This window comes from Falco punctatus, assembly GCF_963210335.1.
Source record: "Falco punctatus genome assembly, chromosome: 3".
NCBI lineage: Eukaryota > Metazoa > Chordata > Aves > Falconiformes > Falconidae > Falco > Falco punctatus.
This window is the reverse complement of record NC_137582.1, coordinates 87687004-87707786: the sequence shown is the minus strand read 5'-3', so window position 1 is coordinate 87707786 and position 20783 is coordinate 87687004. Positions and strand designations below refer to the sequence as shown.

The 20783-nt window shown below is 42.2% G+C and overlaps 1 protein-coding gene across 4 annotated transcripts in view; it reads left to right on the top strand.

Moving 5' to 3' along the window:
* The window catches only part of DENND3 (DENN domain containing 3), a 45141-nt gene extending 28888 nt beyond the window's left edge, over nt 1-16253 (top strand). For 3 of the 4 annotated variants that reach the window (XM_080381066.1, XM_080381067.1, XM_080381069.1), the window contains 13 exons: nt 971-1074; nt 1379-1560; nt 2166-2687; nt 3535-3797; nt 4349-4519; nt 5373-5502; nt 5971-6078; nt 7311-7450; nt 8679-8839; nt 10415-10548; nt 11554-11669; nt 11799-11936; nt 14712-16253. In XM_080381066.1, coding sequence (XP_080237192.1) covers nt 971-1074; nt 1379-1560; nt 2166-2687; nt 3535-3797; nt 4349-4519; nt 5373-5502; nt 5971-6078; nt 7311-7450; nt 8679-8839; nt 10415-10548; nt 11554-11669; nt 11799-11936; nt 14712-14912 — 2370 coding nt within the window. In that variant the 3' untranslated portion in view covers nt 14913-16253. The other variant, XM_080381068.1, reaches the window with a different exon arrangement.
* Nucleotides 16254-20783: the final 4530 nt, after the last annotated feature.

The following is a 20783-nucleotide window of genomic DNA, read 5'->3' as shown; positions in this document are numbered from 1 at the left end:
TTTGCTTTTTAAAAACATCATAGAAATACACTGATCAGTGTTTTTTGGGGGTTGGTTTGGTGGTTTTTTTGATCTTGTGATAAACTCCAAGACTAACTAGGGTACTTTAGGCAAGCCTCTGGGATGTATCATTAATCATAGTAGTTTTTCATAGTTACATTCAAAGATACAGCTGTCTGTCAGTAAGTTTCTAAAGCCTAGAGGTTGTATAAACATAAAGACGGGATTCCTGGTTATGACAATATTGTCTCCTGATGAAATTTGCTTTTGATTTGCTAAACAGATTAGTTTTCAGAGTTATTTATGTCAAACAATGCTAAAAGCCCAGTGCTAGAACTAACAGTTATATAGTACACATGTTGTATTGCCTCAAATTCTAGCTTTCATCTTGTTCTAATTTGCAGTGGTGAGAGGTGATAGCTCTCCACTCTTTTTAATTCACACTTGTTATTTTTTATGGTGTCGTCTATCCTAACAATAGCAATTTGACCTTTTAGGAATTATTTCTGGATAAAACTACGATAATTACCTGGGCAGGGAAAAATTTTGGTGGTTAGCAGGAGTAAAGATGCCTCTCTTGTCATTTTACTTTGATTGCATAATGTTAATTTAGTGTCACAAACTTCTTAATCCAAATCATAGACAATATTATCAGCACTTAGGCAGAAAAGATTCTGTTAAACTTGTAGCTAAAACTCTCTGTTTTGCTTAATATTTCTTTGGGGTTTTTTTGTTTCATCTTTTTGAGGGCAGTCTGAGATTACTGTTTGCCACTAGGCAAGTATTGTGAAAGTACGGAAGGTGAATGGAAATTGAGTTAGTTTTTCCATTGTTGAAGCTTTCAAATATTTTTGGTTTTGTGATTGCTGTTCTCAGCTTTGCATATGTAAAGGTAATAAAAATGAGAAAAAAATGCTAAGAAAAATGTAATTTGTAAATGATCCATGGTTAACCAGTTTGTGTCTCACAGGTTTTAGAGACCTACATGTTTCACTCTTTTCTTAAAGCTCGTCTGAACAGAAAGATGGATGCTTTTGCTCGACTTGAGTTGAGTACCCAGTCTGAAGAGGAGAGGTAAAGTTTTCTTATTCCTTATTCTGATTTTGACTCTTTTGTTCGTATCAGTGATATAAGTCCTTTTGACTCTATTGGTATGAGATTAGGTCATCTTTGAATAAGATGATGGCTAATTGATAGGCCATTTTATTAAGATTACAAGGGTGATATGAACCTGTCCAGCAATGGCTGTTGAAATTGTAAATTGGTACTATAATTGTAATTTAATACTATTATACAAAAAATAATAATTTAGTAATTTAGTGTGTATGTATACTGAATTTTAATTATATAGTTTATATATAGTCTTTGTTTTTCTCAGATTAAACTTGATGTTTCATAGCCCGAGAAGACTGACTATTGAGAAAATGGCTTCTAAACGATTTAATCCACAGCGCATAATTAATAGGCGTATGGTAATCAGTATGCCTAATCTCCAAGATATCAAGCTGCCAGAGGGCCCTACGAGAAATTCCTCACTTCAAAGAATAGAAACAGGCGTTGGTAAGAGAAGGATGTGTTGAACAAATACAGTGTTTTTTCTGTTGTCTTTATGGGTGACATCACCGAGTGATTTTCACAGAAACAGGGTCAGATGCTGTAAAGAACTGGTGAGCTGAGTCATTTTGCATCTGTGCTTCTTGCATGTTAAATCAGTCTGCAGCCTGCTGTAACTTTTGCTGTGCCTGATTGACAAAAGACTGATTGGTCACAAGAGGACTGATGGAGATTCGCTTCCTGGGGCAGTGACCATGTTCAGTCCTCGCCCACCTTATGTCTAGTTCTCCACTACCTTTAAACATAGGCTTAGGCTTATCACTGTTTAACAAGGTGAGTCTTAATAAAACTGCATGTTGGGTTTTTTTTGTTTTTTCTTTCCCAGAATTGGCGTTATCAGATGTGGGAATATTCTGATGGTAAGAACAGTGGACATAGAAATATATTTGTGTCCTTAGCACAACTGTAATCTTACTTGAATTTCACGTGATGTAATTGCTTGTTGCTGTGATGGGGATTCTTTTTATTGTTTATAGTATTGCTGGTTGTGAAGATACTTGCACTTTTACTCACTGCTTATTCTAACTACTGTACTTTTTGTTTGTTTTTAGCTGTGAGAATGCCCTCCAAATCAGTCAGTATGTTCAAAATTCCAGAAATTCACTTTCCTCTGATGTTCCAGTGTGTTCACTCCTACTATACAGACTTCTTCAATCATCTCAGCAAAGCTATAAATACCTTACCACCTGATAACTCAGCATTGCTGGCAAGGTACTTCTACCTCCGGGGACTTATAAGCTTGATGCAAGGGAAACTACTAAATGCGCTTTCTGACTTTCAGAACCTAGATAAAACAGACTTAAGAATTTTCCCTACTGATCTTGTAAGAAAAATAGTGGAAACCATGCCTCCTTCTGAGCGTTTGCAAGCAGACCGCAAACCTGAGCTGAAGAAGCTGATAAGTCGAGTGATGGAAAAACAAAGAGAAGTTGTGAAAATAGATGATCATGTAAAAAATTTTGAATTACCAAAAACGCACATGCAACTTGATGATTTTGTGAAGCGAATCCAGGAATCTGGGATTGTCAAAGATATAGACACTATACATCGGTTATTTGATGCCCTAACAGTAGGTGAGTATAAGATACATTTTTAGTGACCATCTACATAGGTTCATAAAAAAAAAAAGTTCAAAATTATTATTGCACCAAAGTAAAATTTGTCTCCAGTTGACTTTAATTATTATTCAACATTTTCTGGGCCTCTGAAAACTCACAATATGTGAGCTTTATGGACAATTTTATTTAATTAGGATAATTACAGAGAATAGTTTTAATGTATTCAAGAATGCCTATACTTGCATCCACAATGAAGACGACGAGTCTACTTATATTTGGGCACACAATTTTCAATTTTTCATGTTGTGTAGGTGAGGTAGTTTTATGATCTGATGGTGTGCAGTTCTGCTTTGGAGTAGATTGAGTGAAGTGAATACAAACTCTCCTAATGGAAAATAGCTCTGTGTTATAAAACCACTAAGTAACATGACAAGATGGTGGTCTGTTAAAAATAAACTAACAAAATCCAGAATTCAAGTAGCTACAGTTAAATTCCTCATGGATGGTCATCATAGCAAAAGGAGAGGTTTTGTATAAACTTGAGAGAATTTTCTTTTCTCCTGAATGAGATCTGAATCTTGTGATTGATTTCTAAAAAAAAATAGTTTGAGGGTGCTTTTATAAAATACTACTCAATTATCTTCTGTGCCTCATTATCCTGGTAACTGTTGTATTTTGTGGCCATGAAGGATTAAACACTGGTCAAAATGGCAAGACTTTCTGAAGCCAGAGGTAGCATCTCACAAGAATTTGTGTTTGCTTGAGATTCTGCTGTCCAAACACTTGAACTTTTAGAGTAATTAATTACTTGGAGTAACTATTGCTGAAGTCTTCAACTGTTGCAATTTAAAAAAAATTTTAGGACGTCAGAAACAAATTGATCCTGAAACATTCAGAGATTTCTACAACTATTGGAAAGAAACTGAAGCAGAAGCTCAAGAGGTGAATCTACCACCAACAGTAATAGAACATCTAGATAAAAATGAATGTGTCTACAAGTTATCCTGCTCAGTTAAAACTAACTATGGTGTAGGAAAAATAGCTCTGACCCAAAAGCGCTTGTTCCTTTTGACTGAAGGAGGACATCCTGGCTATGTCCAGATTGCTGCTTTCAGGGATATAGAGGTGAGCATCACGTAACTTCTTGTTCTCTTGCATGCCTATGGATATAAGCCATGTTCCATTCTGCAAAATGATCTGTCTCTCAACTTAGTTTCAGTAAGGAGTGTAGGAAACCTCTGAAGTCAGTAACCTATGAGTGATTAGATAAAATTCTGAGTCTTTGGACCAAAAACATCAGAGGTGATGTAGTGTGGTTTGCTAGGTGCTAGGATGAAATAGAATAAAAATCTAGAGGTTGTAGCCTCTAAATGTACAGAAATGTGCACAGTGCAGCACATGGGATATAGAGCTAGAGAAGTTTAACACGAGCTGTAAGTGTGCTTATTTGAATTTATTTTGTTGGTGTCAGTGAAGCTTGTATCCACTGTAGAGTGAAGTCTGTATGATGCTGTTTGGAACTTACATTTTCATAAAACCATCTCAGCTTAACGGTGTGTATGGACAATTGAAATTATTAGCTATAGTTAGGAATAGAGAGTTGCCCTGTAGGGGTAGGTGCTTCACCTTATCTGTGATACATCCTCCTTGTTTTCTTTTTTCCCATACCTTTCTAGGATGTTAAGAGCACAACTGTAGCTTTCCTTCTTTTGAGAATACCTACTCTGAGGATTAAAACATTCTATAAAAAAGAAGTCTTTGAAGCTAACCTTAAAACTGAGTGTGATCTCTGGTACCTGATAGTGAAAGAAATGTGGGCTGGAAAGAAAATGGCAGATGATCACAAGGTATAAATATGGGGATTTCTAACCAGATAAGTATGAATTATGTGCTTTCTGTTCTAAATAATTCATGTATCAATCTTAGAATGTCTAAGTTCCAGCAAAAAATAGCTAAAAAACTTTAAATTTTGCTTCTAAATAGAATACTTCTGGAATAATAAAAAAAGGAAAGAAATAAAGTTATAGATTGATTTTTCTTACTCGTTGGCACAGAACTTTTGATTTACTCACCAATTCTGTGAAGTAGTTTCTGAAGCTAACAACATATGAGAGTAATGATCCTAACTAACAGAAAATTTTCCTCACCTTGTTTCAAAATATAATGTGTAGAAAGAATTTGGCCATGCTGGGACCCTGGTGACTGTAGAATCTTTCAACGAATGGAGCAAAATGTGTTCTGCCACAGAAGCAGGGTTTTCACTTAAACTACATGATTCTTCATGACTGCTGAATATAATAGTGAAAATATAGCTTGGTGGTTTTTCAGGAAGGAAGCACAATGTGTAATTCCCTCCTGTGAAGAAAGATCTAGCCTGAAAATGGGTACCCATCCTATGTCTGCTGTATGTTTTCCATCATTGCCATTCATATGGTTTCATTGGCACATCTGTATCAAGATTACATCAGATCTGAAGTATTCATCCAGTCTAATGAATTTACACTGGCTCTTGACTCCCTGCTCCATGCCCTTTCTTGGGAGTGCAACATGTAATGTGGAAGCACAGTTTCACTGTAAGTTGCATGAATTATGCTGCAGGGCAGCAACTGGTCAGTGCTTGTGTTAAGAAAGACGTGTTGTTGAATGTGGAGATTGTAATAATGAGCAATAGATAAACTACATTAAGATTTTTGGTTTTAGGATCCTCAGTATATTCAGCAAGCATTGACAAATGTTCTTCTGATGGATGCTGTGGTTGGTGCCCTGCAGTCCTCCAAAACCATATATGCAGCCTCTAAACTGTCTTATTTTGACAGGATGAAAAATGAAGGTCAGTCACATGGCAATGATATAAAGCCTGCTGCTGTTGTATCATGTGTCTCAGCTCTTTCTGTTTATCTTCTGTTTTTCAAACTGATTTTCTGTAGAAATATAAAAATATGTTAGTCTTGATTGCACTTTCACAGATATAGCTTATTAAATAGTATTACTAGAAAGCTTAGGGTTGAGGGTTTTGTTTGTTGTTTTCTTTTTCTTCTGTGCATCAGAACCTTAGTTGGTATGTATGTCTCCATATTGGATGCAGTGTTTTTGTTTTGGTTGTTTAGACTGCTTGGGTGTTGTATGCATGCTTCTGCCACCAGAATTCATACAAATGGTGTTTGGACTCTCCCAGTCAGCTAAGGCTAGAGGGAAAGAAAAGTGAGAAATGTGAATAAATGGTGCAGAATTCTTATTTCACGAGAATCTATTTCAGGCTTAAATGTGCGATTCATGACCTTTTAAAAATCTGTTTTAGTGCCTATGATGGTCCCCAAAACAACTTCAGAGACATTAAAGCACAAGATCAACCCCTTAGCTGGTGAGACATTTCCACAGGCAATAGATGTCTTGCTTTATACACCAGGTAATGTGATGTATTGCTTGCTTTATGTTAGCCCAGCTTTAATTAGTCTATAAAGCATGTTATCTCATAACACTTGGTATTATAACTGCCTGATTTTGTTCACATTCTGACATGCTTTGGTTGTGTGTTGAATACTAAAGCAGAAAATCATTAAAAAAAACCCGGTAATAATTGGAGTAAGATACTCCAAGGCATAGCTTTCACAGTCTTAATTTGTCTTCCTGTGTTTATATGCCTTATAGTAGACCTCAATTATGTGTTAATGTGCTGATTTCCCATTAAGACTTCTGCCTTATTTATTGAGCAGGGGGTGGTGGTGAATGATGCTCCACTATTGATCAATATTCATTTTAATTTTTTTTATTTTTCAGTAGAGTCATATGGGGATGTTTGAAACAGTGCAGGGAATAGCGTACCACCTCTTGAAATCCCAGGCAGACCTATATGCCCATGACTCTCATCGTATATTATGTGATTTAACGTACTGTTCATCACATGTAATTTAAATCCATCCCTGCAGAAAGCACTATCAATTTCCTTGTGAGCTTTTTGGTGATACTTGGCACATTTATATCTGACTAACTCAAAAAGCATTAGAGGAAAAAAAAAAAAAAAAAAAACCAACCCCAAAGCTAAGGACTGCGTGCAGTGGGCATGAATTTAGATAGCAGATTAGTTCTGGAAGTTCCTAACTCTTAGCTTCATAACCTTGCTAGTCTTCTGATGTAAGTTCGTATGCGATTCCTGATATTTGGGCAATTTGAGATGAAAGGGGAAAGTTAGTGGAATTCCAGCGTTAAGAAAGTGGGAAGGAGCAATTTTGTGTGGGTGGGTGGTGGTTGGTTCAGTGGTGCTTTTCTTTCTTAGAAGCCTCATACTACAAAGTGGAGCTCTAATGGAGCAGGCAGAATGAGTAGATTTATTAGTTGTATTTCATAGGGCTTAAAAGCCTTCCGGCAATCCCAGTTAGCTAAGTACATTATCAACGAAAAACATTGCCTCTGCTCTGAATAACTTTGAAGTGTAAGATTAAATCATCAGGTGAGCTCAACAAATGGATGAGAACAAGCACAAATGCGTTGTGAGAACTGTGTTGTATGCTGATGATGTAAGTTCCAGAATACAGATGTATTTTGTTAGAAAGCTGCTCTGCCTAATAATGGTTTTCCCACACATCTCCAAAAGTGGTTTATTTTCTTGTATCTCTCTCATCTTCTCTGCTTTATTTCTAGGACATCTTGACCCTTCAGAAAGACCTGGCAATGCTCATCCCAAACTATGGTGTGCTTTAAATGAGGGGAAGGTGGTGGTCTTCGATGCATCTACCTGGTCTATTCAACAGCACTGTTTCAAAATGGGCCACTCTAAACTGGTAAGACTGACACACATTGCGATTGCTGCTTTAGTTTGGTGCTTTTGTTGCTATAGCCTGTACGACCCTGAATCGCTGTCATTCTTTTAAAAGTTGTAGAAAAACAGTTGAGATTTTTGGGCCTCAGTTAACCTGGAGAAATGGAGATTTTTGAGAAGAAAGGAAAGGAGAGAAGGTGGGTCCATAATGAAACGAGTCAACTGGTGGAAGTGATGAATTGGATATTGGGAAAGCCTGCTGGCCTAATGGCCTGCGTTCATGGGGCAGGAAGGCAGGTTTGAAACAGCTGAGGAGAAGGAGTAAGAAAATCAATATAAAGAGAAGATGAGAAGGGGAGCCCTAAGAACAGATGAAGTGTCACCTGTGCTGAAGAACTGGAAACTGGGGAAAGGTATAAGGAAGACAGGTGGATGATATTGAAAGAGAGACAGTGCTCTAAAAGAAGATGACACAACCTGCAGGTTAAAGATTGTTGCTTGTGAAAGGCCACCTGAAAAGAGTAACTCTTTTGATGAAAGGGGAAGCTGACCAGAGCTGTGGACTGAGTGAAAAACATGCAGTAGAGAGAACATGCAGGAGAAAGGGATTGGATAGGGTACTTATGTGAAACATCTCTGTGGGTGAGTGTGGGAAAGAGTCAGAAAGGGAGAGGAAAGGCTGATGTTGAAGAGCTGGGCGGAGGGAAGATAGAAATCCAGGAGAAGAGTCAGATACCAACCTGTTAAAAAGAAGAGAAAGAAACGAGGACGGAAGTTTGGAACTGGTGGGACTCAGGAGGGAGAGAAATGAAGAGCAGCTGAATGAGGGAAGTATGTCCTGGAGTCAATAGAGGAGAAGACAGTGTTTTCTTAGACACTACTTCAAACTGAAGTAGGAAGTATGTTTATATCAGACAGGATGGCTTCCAGTGCAGAACAGAGAAGTACGCTAACTTCTGTGGTTTCCCCTGATGCACTTTGTAACATTTACTTTGGGTCAGAAAAAACAGCTTTGAATCATTTACCAAGGTACATTATTAATTGTATTTACGGAAGAATAAACTCAGCAGAGATCTGTGCTCTCTCATTTTTAATAGAGCAGAGAAAAGGATATAATACTGGAGCACCAAGTCTTGATCTTATATGGTAATCACCAGAAAACTTTAGCATCTTAATACAAATTTTTTCCATGTTATGTTAAAGAGTGTTTTTTCTTCTAGATCTTATTTAATCTTACTTTTTCTCTCTAGACTTGTATGGTCATGGTAGAACAGAGTCAAGTGTGGATTGGTTCTCAAGACTCCATTATTTATATTATCAACACCCACAGTATGTCTTGTAATAAGCAACTAAATGATCATCGTTCTGATGTTACAGACATCATTGTGGAGAAAAAGAATGGAATACCCAGGTATATTTAATTACTGTGTTTTCTTCTTAAAAATACATATACGAGCAAATGTGAAGGATGTCTGTACCTGCCAGAAGAGACATAGACATGTGGAAAATCTTCCCGTGGTTGAGTAGAAAGCCATTTATGTAGCTAGAATAGTATTCACCACCCTAGAGAATTTGGCCTGCAGTCAGCAGAGGACTAGTTAAAGATCCAAATGATATATGTTGTGCTTTAATTATTTGACTGAAACAAGGGCAAAAAGTTAACTTGTGGCAAAGAAAAAGGAGCCCACACAGGAAACCAGTGACTGATCTTCCTAGATGTTGGAAAGAATTTATTGTTTTAAACGGGGGAGCTTATTCTGCTAACATAAGCCTTCATTTAGCCTGTTTTTGTAGCTCCCATATTGTATATGGTAAAGTAAGAATTTCCTTTTTAAAGAAAGGCCATTATGTACTTTGGAACAAAGAGGACAAAGGAATGCTTTTTTGGATGAGGATGAGAGCAGCCAGGAATTGGCAGCATCCAATGATGAATCAGTACAGATGCAGTTTAAAGACCACTTCACTTCTGCTTTGAACACATCATCAACTAGGTGTTTACAGCATGCTTCTAGATTTTCCTGCCTGTTTGTAAAAGAAAAAAATACATTTATTGTTTTGTTAAGACAAAATGCTTTTGATCTTTTGGTAGCACCGGGAAGAGATTGGCTGGAGGCCTTAACCTGCTGTCTTCCCATGGGAGCAGCAACTCCCAGGCCAGACCAGACATCAGCCGTAGCTCTGCCATTGGTGCAGCAGGCGTAATGGGTTTCAGGCAGAATTTGCTTAGGTGTTGTTGGAACCTTCTGAAAAAGGTTTTCTCATCTGAAGACAACAGATATTAAGGGTAGAAAAAAAATACTATAGTTTGTTTTCTCAGGTGCAGTAACAAACAGTTCTGAGATGGTTTTGTCCTAACTTGAGAGAAAAAGAGAAAATCCTATAGGCAACAATATTCGGGATAATTATAGGGAAAGTTTTTGTTGTACTTAACTCCTCATGCATGATGTAACATGTACTCCAGTTCACTTGGAGCTCTGAATTAGCCTGCAGTGTTTCCAGTGATACAGAGTACACTCCTAAGAAGAGAAAGGTACCTCTACTGGAACACTAGGAGACATAAGCAGCTTGAAAGTTGGATGCCTGGTTGCGACCCAGAGCTGTTCATTGCTTAAATGCACTTTCAGCTGTCTAGAGCCAGCTACCTAGAATACAGTGAGGGAAGAAAAGAAGTTTAGATCCTTCCCTAGGCCTGTGGGCACAGGATGGACATGCTTCTGTGCACTCAAGACTCTGGTTACCTTGTTTTAAAGAATTGAACCAGTCTAATTGTTTGCTAGTAGAAGAACTACAGTATCTGGCCTTGAAGACTCTTGGACTTCAGTCTGTTTGAAATCATTACGGTGCTTTACTATTCCAGTCTCTGAAATGAGGAACATTAATTTGGCTCACTGAAAATTGGTTATTTTGCAAGTGAGTCTCTTCTGTGGATGTGCTCTGTTTGGAACATGAATGTATATTATACTCTTCTTTTAATCTGTACAAACAGTGAAGCATACTCGAGCAGCTTAGATGGAACAGTTATTGCTTGGAACATCAGCACTCTGAAAGTTAATCACATCTTTCAGCTGCCCTGCCAAAATCTCACTTCTATCAAGCTTCATAATGACCAACTGTGGTGCTGTAAGTTCACTTCTCAAATAATTAAAAAAACCCCTACATCTTCACATAATGCGCTGTTTTATTAGAACAATACATGAATCTCAAACTCAGACTTATATGTACGTGATATTCTTTCCCCATTCTCTATTTAAGCACCCTTGTGTAGGTAAGGCCTCCAAAACACTTGCATAGATGGCTAGCTTGGATCGCTCCTCAAGGTATTGCCCCTACTTCAGGGTGTGACTTCTGGCTACACTGTATTTTTCTCGCCTCCCCTAGTGATGCCTGTAAACTGGAATGGAAAAGTCCTTTTGAAGTCTAGAGGGCCATAGCAGTTGCAAATTTTGTTTGATATTTCAGCTAGATTTTATGGTATTGGTCTGGCTTGGTAATCCTCAGACCTGCATTTTGGCTACTTGTAGAAATTTCTCATTCCCTCTGTAGGAATTTAGATGAACAAAGGCAAGTTTTTTGCTAGGGTAAAAGATCACCTTGAAGTTGTTTCATAAATGGTGACCGGATCAAGAATTTTGCACTGATTCTCAGTACTGCCATAGTAAGAGCCTGGATCCAAACATATCTTAACAGCAGCTAACGACTTGGGAGATCCTGGTCCTGCTATGGGCAGTAGTGATGCTGCTGGTGCTGTAGTAGAGTAAGGATTCAACTCTGTTAACCTTTTAGCACAGACACTTGGTCTCAGTTCTGTAGATGAAAATAATTATTCTTGTTAAGTTCTTAAGTATGAGATGTCCTAATTTTAAGGAGGTTTTTTCTCAATTGTTTTTGGATTCTAAACTAATAAGTGTATGCGCTGCAGAATAGAAGTCGGTGTTTGGAGAAAGAACGATCTGGAAAACGGATACTGTGAAAACCAGGAAGAAGTACCTCAAAAATTTCACTGTTGACTGAGAAACAAGACAGTTGTTAGATGCATCCATTTTATTTAGCCTTTTTTCTCCATGATATATAGAGATGGAGGAAGTTGGCACTTCTGTTACTAACTTTTTATTTTTAACATTGAAGGTACTCGGAGTTGCATACTTGTAGTGTCAACTCATGAATATCAGCTGCAGATGAAAATTGAGCATCACCTGAAGGATGTGTGTTCCTACTTTCTGTGCTTCCAGCTCTTTCCTGAGGTATTATATCTAAACTGATAATAGAGTTTAAAGGAAGCATGACTATGTGGCATTACAAGCCATAGTTACTTATTGCAATATACCTCCTGTCAGCAGTACTCATGTTAAATGTATCTTTCTGTGCTTCAGAGAGATGAAGTGTGGGCGTCTTACTCGCGAAGTAGTGACGTGTATATTTGGAACACCAAAGACTTTTCAAGTACACCTCAAAAGATTAATCTTCAGGATTGCTCTGAGATTACTTGTATGATAAGAGTTAAAAATCAGGTGAGAGACATTTGGACTGTTTTTACCTGTTGTGGAATTCTTTGCTGAAGTTTTGTTTGTTTGCAGCTCTGACAGGCTGTCATTGGTTAGTGTCCTTACTGGGTGTTTGCCATATGTACTGGTTTGAAACTTTGATTCCCCTTTGAAATCAGAAGCTAATGACTGCCTGCCACAACTGGCTGTTACAGGTATAGCCTAAAATGCTTCTCAAGCCAAAAGCCTCATCAATAATTAAATGTGTGGTGACTTTTATTAGCCATTAACGTTTTTGAGGAAGTGTAGAAACTGAACATTTAGGTTTGTTGATATTTAATCTCAGGATTCCGAAGACTAAGCCTTGGAAAAGGTTAATAGACAAACAGTAAATGGCAGCTAGCTAGCCTGTTTTTATATATAACCTTTTTCTTGTTTAGTTACCACATTTGTAACTCAACAGAGACAAAAGGAGCCAAGGGCTTCCTACCTTAGCATCTTGTGTTTCTGTCATACCTGTTGCGGTGCAAATGATTGTAGTTGTGATACCACATGGACAGGTTCTGGGTTAACTTACAAATAAATAGCTAAGATGTATCTATTGGGAAAGCAACTATCTGAATCTTTGGTGTTTCCTCCTTCCCTCCTCAAAAATGATTTTTTTCATGAAGTGCCTCATGAAATAAGGAAGCTCTCTGTGTGTTCAGCCCTTGCTTAGATTTGTGAACTAAAATAGAAAAACCTTTTGATACATTCTTCCTCAAAGTAGAGATGAATATATTTAACCCAGGGGGTTAAGAGGATTGTTTTGAAACCCCAAGGCATTAAGCTCTCTTTTGTTCTACCTAAGAACTGTGTTCCTTTTCTCTTTCAATTACTCCTCACACAGCTCCACCTTAACTACCATTGTAGTTCAGCTCATTGATACCAAAGGAACAACTGGAAGATATCCCTGTGTGAAATGTCTCCTGAACTTGAGTGTTCAGCACCTCATCTTTTAGCCTGCCAACAGCTCAGCAGCCTTGGTTGTCCAGGGACGAGTCTGGAGCCTGCTGTAGTAGCTGGAGCACACGTACTCCTCTTCTACACAGCGTTGCAGTTGCTAAGAATGAACTTGCAGCTTGTTAAAGGCTAGTGACAGCATTGGTAGGGTTGTCTGCCACAGGCTTGTGCTTCAATTAAAAACCAGCCGATTTTAGTCTTTAAGAAACCTGAGACAAAACCATTTGTATAATGTGCCTGTCTGAAGTAAGATGCTTTCTGGCTGCCAAGCATTGCTAATACACAGCAGTGAGTACTTACCTTGTGCAAATTTTTGTGCAGGGTGACCACAGCTTCTGTTTTTTCTGCTGTGCCAGACCAGGTACATCTGACCCTGTATTCTGCTTCTTACTGCTGGCAATAACAGTGTGAAGTAGGGAGCACACGTGAACCTGGCCTGTACCTGCAGTCCATTCCCCTTAAGCACCCTCACTATCCGTGGTCCTTGTTTATGGGTACTACAGTATGCACATCTGTCTCAGCCATTTATTAGCTATTTTTGAACCAGATCTCTGTGGATCTGATTGTATTTCGAACTTGCTTGTGCCACAGTTTCCCATAGCAGCTGTTTCTAGAAGTTCAGTGCCAGCCACGTACAGAGAAGTACTTTTGTCTAAGTGAAACTGAACTCTTACTTGCTTCCACATGTGACCCTTACTTCTCTTAACTGTGGGATGTGAAAAATGATTCTACATTCTGCTCATCTGCACTTTTGTGACTTTGTAAACCTTGATGTGATCCCTCCTCAGCTGCCTTCTCTCCAGCCTAGGGAGTCCTGGCTTTTTCCATCTTTGCTCATACGACAGCTGTTTTTTTTCTCCTGATAGTTGCAGTTAATCTTCCCAGGATTTTCACTGCTCTTGCAGTGCAGAGAGCAGATATCCAGAGCACACAGCACTGGAGAAATGGGCATGCTGTGGTTTATGCAGTGGTAAAGTGACACCTTCTGTTTTATTCTCTGCAGTGGGTCCGTGGAACAAAAGGCAAGTTGAGTTGCTGAGGTGAACAGCTCCAGTGCTGGCACGATCAGCAGCGGAGCACTCTAGTGTGATGCACAGAGATGTTTCCTGAACTGGGGGAACTTCAGGGGAGCAGAGACACCTGCCAGGAGCCCACAGCTCACATGGCAGCGGCTGAGGAGACTGGAACAGGGCCAGAGGCAACAGTGGGCAAGCCACCCCACCTGTAAAGGAAACCCCTGGGGAATGCTAGAAACAGGGACAGGCAGATGGGCTACAATGTGGCAGTTTGTGCAGCAGTTGGTGCACGGGAAGGGTGTTATGACTCTGCTGGCTAGACCAGGGAGCAATGGGATCCACCCAGCAGAAGGCCCTGTCCTCTCTACGCTCTGCACCCACCGTGACTGACGCAGCTGCCCAGACAGAGCTCGGGTGGGAACGGGCAGCCACCCCGGTGCCCCGCTGCAGGCTGTGCCCGGCTCTTACGGCAGTACCAGCCAGCCGCGGTGAGCGCTCCCGTGGGAGATGTGCCCAGCTGGAGGAACTCCTCCACTCAGTGGCAGCGCACCGGGAGGAGGGGAGTAGGCTGAGGAGGATCAGGGAGTCGGGGTGGGGAAGACAGAAAGACTTGAGGTGGGGTGGGGAGATACTTATATATGACATTTTTAGCGTTTCTTTTTTTCCAGCCTAGCAAGAGAGAATCCTCATTGTATCAATGTGGCACATCAAACTCCTCAACTGTGTCCTAGCCTGAAATGTGAAGTAATGAAAATGATTGTGGTTTGGTCTTGTTTTATTCCAGATGTGGGTTGGCAGCAGTGGAAGTTTGCAAGGCAAAACCAAAGGGAAGATCTATGTGATCAATGCTCAGAAGAAGACTGTGGAGAAAGAGTTGGTTGGTCACGCTGATACAGTAAAGGCGTTGTGCTCAGCAGAGGACAGATACGTCCTCAGTGGCTCTGGAAAGGAAGAAGGGAAGATTGCCATTTGGAAAGCTGAATAGTTAAGCTATTCAAAATATGTCTTACCTGTGCTGGAAAAAAGTGAAGACCTCAGGCTGTGGTTTACTCCAGCATTTTGCATATGTTTCAACCACCTGTCAGTGTTACTGTTTTCTATTTATTGAATTATTTTAATCCCTACATCGTTGTAGAAAATCGAAATGGAAGTGACTCTCTCCTTGCACCTTGTGCTGCTCCTGCAGGTTTGGTAAAGAAACAGAAATGTGAACAGAGGGGTCACTGGCATTCAGCTTGCCATGTGGTGATATGAAGGATCAGGGTTATAGGCCAGGTGGCACCAAAAGCATCGAAGCCAGCTCAGTAATTCTACTGGAGCTCGTTTTGTGCAGTGCATGTGTTGCCTAAAAAATGGAATTAGATACTGTGTTTACAGCCTATAATAGCTGGAAACGATCACCAAAAAGAAAAAACAAAATGCATTTATTGGATTTGTGGAGTTACTATGAATGCTGAGTATCTTTCTGACCTAGCAGCTAGATTCAGCTGGGAAGACTGTCCGTTACCCCTGTATGTATATTTATGGTGCCGTATTTCAAATGTAAACACAGACAGGTTCTTCCTGGTGGCACTGAAAGCTCACTGCTGCTCAGACAAGACACTTGCATATTTTTTAATGACCGTTGTACTTAAAAACTTTTCTTCTTTAAAAACGATGCACAGCGCTTGACATTTCTAACTGGTCTTTTTTTCTCTGAAAAAAAACCCACCTTTTTTTTTTTTTTTCTTTCATCTGAAGCACTTAAATTAAGTGGTTTCTGTATATATTATACTTGCTTTTGGAAACAATCTTTCAGTTACTGTGCAAACAAACCTGTGCTGCTCCTCCTTTCAGTCACAGTCTCCAATCAGAGGAACTGCTGTTATTTTGTGTAGAAACTGCTTAATTTTTAACTACTGCAGAGTCATCAAACTACTCCTTGATTACTGAAGTGAGCATCATCAAATTGTGGTCTGAGGATTCTCTTTAGCGTTCCCTAACTGCTTCCTGATGTACGTCTTTTTTTCCATTTATGACAATTCTCTATAAGTAAAACAATAAATATATACAGAATAGTTTTATCTGTATCAGTGCTGAGGAAAGTGGAAGGCAATATTTTAAATATTGTAAATAGAAAGGAAAAAAAGGGCTGCTACTTTTGTTAATAAATATGAAACAGTGTAGACCTAATACAAGTGTAAAGTACTGGAGATATGCACCTTGTAATATTTCTAACTCTTTCAATGTACTGATGAAAGGTTTTATCATATGATGGTAACTGGAATTGTACCTTTTTAGTTTTGTTTTATTTTTCAATTTAAGAATATTAAACACCATATTGATACTCTGGTCTCTATACTTTCTTTGTTTTCCTGTGTAACTTGATACATGATAAAAGAATGATGATTTTTAGTGCTCACTTGCATCCTGTTTGTGTACTATGGGGAGTAATTGCCTGGCTTTTTCCCTCTACATATTCTCCTTTCTAAAATCAGCTTCTCATCTGTAACTTTCAGGCTCCTTATTTCCTGTCCTGGGAGCTGTCTGACTGGTGATGGTAAGTGAAATGAATTATTTACTGAATCAAAAGATTTCTCTGTACAGAGACACACAATGATGAAAATGTCAGCTCTGCTCCACATTTTAAAACTGCATTCTAAAGGGAATGTGAAATTTTAAATGTGAGCTGTTGCTACCAACAACTTTATTATTATTAGAAAGAACTTGTTAATAAAATTTCACTTGCTACAGAGGTGAACAACAACCTGCCACCTGGCTGTCATTGCCATCACTGATTTTTTCATTCCTGCAAGACTTCTTAAACCTGGCTTTGCCTTCTCAAATGGTTTGTACCCAGCTTGTGAAAATGTCAGGTGACAAGAATAGCAAATATCCATTTTCATGCTTATAAATTCTTTCACTGATGAAAGACTCCAAAGTAATTTATTGAATAGGAACATAATTTACTGAGTAGGTATGTCCTTTTTAAAAGCACTGCTTTCTTTAATACCAGCTGTTGAAGACCAGTGTGTAGAAGAGTTTAACCACCTCGGACAAAACCATGAGATACAAAATCCGTCAAGAACACTGACCTGTCCCCAAGAGCAGGAGGAGGACCAGCAATACCAATTTAACTGACACGAGGAGCACAACATCATGTTGGTCTGTCTCTCCCAGTGCCATGAGGACACTCAGGTATGTGTTCACTTACCATTTCAGCTTTGCCACAATGTTGCAGTTGTGGAAATGAATCTGCAGGAAGGGTGAGGTAGGGTTTTGTTGAGTTTTTGGTGGATTTTCTGTCACTTCCCCTGGGCTCCTTGATGGTGGGAAGGCATAGGGGGAAGGGATCCTAAGATCTCTGAGCTCTTTGTTGCAATGCTTACTAAGAGATTGCCAGGTCTAGTTGCCTGTGCGCAGTCCACACTGGCTTGTGACTTTGTGATCTCTGTCTGGCTGTTGTTTCACCCTGGAGTAAGCTGTTTGAGGCAGAGACTATTCTGGTTGTGCTCATGTAATGCTTAGCATGGTGCTGCCTTGGCATGTAACAAGGACTCCTGTAAGTAGTGACGCTGTAACTACTAGTGCTTGATGGCTTGAGTTTTATAAAGCTTTTGTTGAGCTTTTTCAATTAAAAAGCTGATTGTCGGGGCTTTAAAGAGGCTGACAAACACTGGAAGGTTTTATGCTCTACCTGAAATTGTCTCACTCTCAAAACAGCGCTCAGAGGTTGCTATGCGAATACAGAAGTTCTTCAGCTATTTATGAGTGGATTGACCAGACAGAGCCCCTGGATCCTGCCAGGCTGTTCAGGCTAATGTGTGTTCAGCTCCTTTTTGCTGCTGATTTTTCCCCACTTTTCCCAACCGGGGAACTTCAGGGGAGTAGAGAGACCCGCCAGGAGCCTGCAGTCATGGCACAGCAGCTGAGACCAGAACAGGGCCAGAAGACACTGCAGGCAAGCCCCCACCCTCCCAAACCCCAAAGCAACCCCTGGGGAGCACTAGCAGCTGACATTTAGGGCGGCAGTTTGTACAGGATGAGTGTTATGACTGCTGGCTGGGACAGGGAGCAGTGGGATCCACCCAGCAGAAGGCCTTGTCCTCTCTACGCTCTGCACCCACCGTGACTGACGCAGCTGCCCAGACAGAGCTCGGGTGGGAACGGGCAGCCACCCCGGTGCCCCGCTGCAGGCTGTGCCCGGCTCTTACGGCAGTACCAGCCAGCAGCGGTGAGCGCTCCCGTGGGAGATGTGCCCAGCTGGAGGAACTCCTCCACTCAGTGGCAGCGCACTGGGAGGAGGGGAGTAGGCTGAGGAGGATCAGGGAGTGCGAGAGGGAACCAGATGACTGGAACCGTGCCTGGCCTCCCTGGGACAGGCCTGTCAGGCAGCCAGGAGGCATGAGACAGAGGATTCCCTGTCCTCTCTCCACTGGGCAGAATGTGGTAACTCCAGGGAGAGAGGGCCACGGTGACAAGTTCCTGCCTGGGGCAGCTGGCATGTCTCCTCCTTAGGTGGAAAAAGTATGGATTGGAAACAAGGACAGGTGACATGGGAGGACTACAGGGAGCAGCCCTGTAGAAAGCTCTGGGGGTTTGGGTTGATGGCAATACGAGCTAACAGCATGCCCTGGCAGCTAAAACCATGTCCTGGGGCGCATCAAGCACAGCATAGCAAGCTGGTGGAGAGAGGTGATTGTCCCACCACTGCGCTCGTGTGGCCCCACCTCAAGCTCTATACGCAGTTTTGAGTGCCTCGGTAGAAGAAGGGCATAAACTATTAGAGTGTGTCCAGAGGAGTGTGGTGAAAACCCTCAAGGGCAAGACAGGAGGAGTGGCTGAGGCCAATTGGTTTCTTCAGTTTGGAGAAGAGAAGGCTGAGGGGTGACCTCATCGCAGTCTGCAACTGCCTCACGGGGGGGGGGGGGCAGTGGAGGGGGAGGTGCTGATCTTCTCTCTCTGGTGACCACGACAGGACATGAGGGAATGGGATGAAGCCATGTCAGGGGAAGTTCAGATGGGACATTAGAAAAATGTTCTTCATTGAGAGGGTGGTTGGTCACTGGAACAGGCTCCCCAGGGAATCGGTCACAGCACCAAACCTGTCAAGAGTTCAAGGAGTGTCTGGATGATGCTCGTAGTCATATGGTTTAGTTTTAGGTAGTCCTGCAAGGAGCAGGGAGTGGGCCTTGATGATCCTTATGGGGCCCTTCCAGCTGGAGGTTTTCTAGGATTCTGTGATTCAAACCAAGGGATGGCAGTGTTTGCTTCTAGAAATTACCCTGCTGCGGAGATGGGAGCTGCTTGGAAATTCGGGCTGACTTGTGCTGGCTGATCAGGGCCGTGCAGCAAGGTGGGAAATGGCCCCTTCCTCTCCTTCCAGCCTGCATTCATGGGCTTCTGCGGGTCTATTTGTAGGACCAGTTCCCTTTCGCCATCAGTACTGACTGAACCCTGTCTTGCTGTCAGCTTGCTACAGTCAGCGAAGCAAAAGCCAATCCTCAGACACCCCCCCCCATCCCCCCCCCCCCCCCCATTAATTACTTGCCTCTGTTGCTCTTTCTGCATCTCTTTCAGCTACTGTGTTCCCAGCCCTCTCCCCAGGGGGTGGTGGCGGGGCTGTCATTTGCTGTGTGGCATTGAGTGGGTGCCAGCTGCGCTGGGGTCAGCTGCCGTTTGGAGGCTGAGGCTGAGGTAGAACGTAAGCTGCAGGATTTCCCCGGGTGTGTGACTTCCTCCTCCGTGGTGCTTTGCCCCAGCGCCTCACATGGGTCCCCCGCTTTTGGCTGCGGGTGGGTGGCCCGTGTGCCACCCCAGGTGTTAGGTCAGGAAAGATGTTGTGCAAATGCCACTTTGCACCAGTGCAGCCTTCCAGGCCCAAAGAAAAGGAAGCAAATGCTGTCTGCTCAGGGCTGGGAGCTGGGGCAGCGGCTGCCCGCCACCCTTGACCCTAGGATTTGGGCCACTGTCCTGCTGCAACTCCCCATCCATCACCACGGCCCTCCAGGGCTAGTTCCCTGCTGGGTGGCTGCCCCCGGCCCCTTTTCAGGCTGCGAAGGGCTGCCCACTGCATGGGACCCCAACTCAAGGGTGTGTGTCTGTGGTGTCACCACCTGGAAGATGGTCACATCCCATGTCCCCGTGAGCTCTGGGCTTATGAGTGTGTCGTGCAAGGTTGGAGCTGCTGGGGAGTGGGCAGTAGTGGGAGTCTGGGAGTGCATGAGGTCTCAGCTCTGCCGGGTGCCTACGTGGGGTGCAGGCAGCGTGCACGACAGGGCCTGATCCTGCAGGGCACAGCAGGGTTGGGGCTGCTCAGCAGGGCCTGCGACAGCCGCACAGAGGCAGTAACTGGTGGCCCTTGGGTTCCTCTGTAAATACCCAGTGGTAGCCCTCGGCAGTAGGTGGCATTACCTCCCTGCCAGCACTGAGGGCTGGCGTGGACATGGGCACAGTATACCCCTGCCCCCTGCCCCAGGGTGGGAGAGATGTTACTCCAGCTGCTGGGAAGCCTGCAGGGTGCAGGGACTGACTCCACTGGGGCAGACTGGGGCTGACAGGAAGATCCTAGTTTGCTGGTTGTTCCAGACTGGGTCCAGACTGGGAAGCAGGGGAAGCACTGGGGCAGGCCCCTCTCGAGCTGTTCCCAGCTACTCCAAGGCCACTGAGCTATTTTTTAATGGCTGTATTTAACTTGAACGATGGCTCAGGGGTGACCAGCTCCTCTTCCCTCACCCCTTCCTCAGCATGCTTCGGCCAGCCCAGACTTGGCACCCTGCTCCCAGCCCGAGGAGGGACCCGGTGCTCCTGACCGGGGATGGCAGCCTCCCCCTCCTAGGCCAGAGGGTACGTCATGTCTCCTGAGCCAAGCAATTCC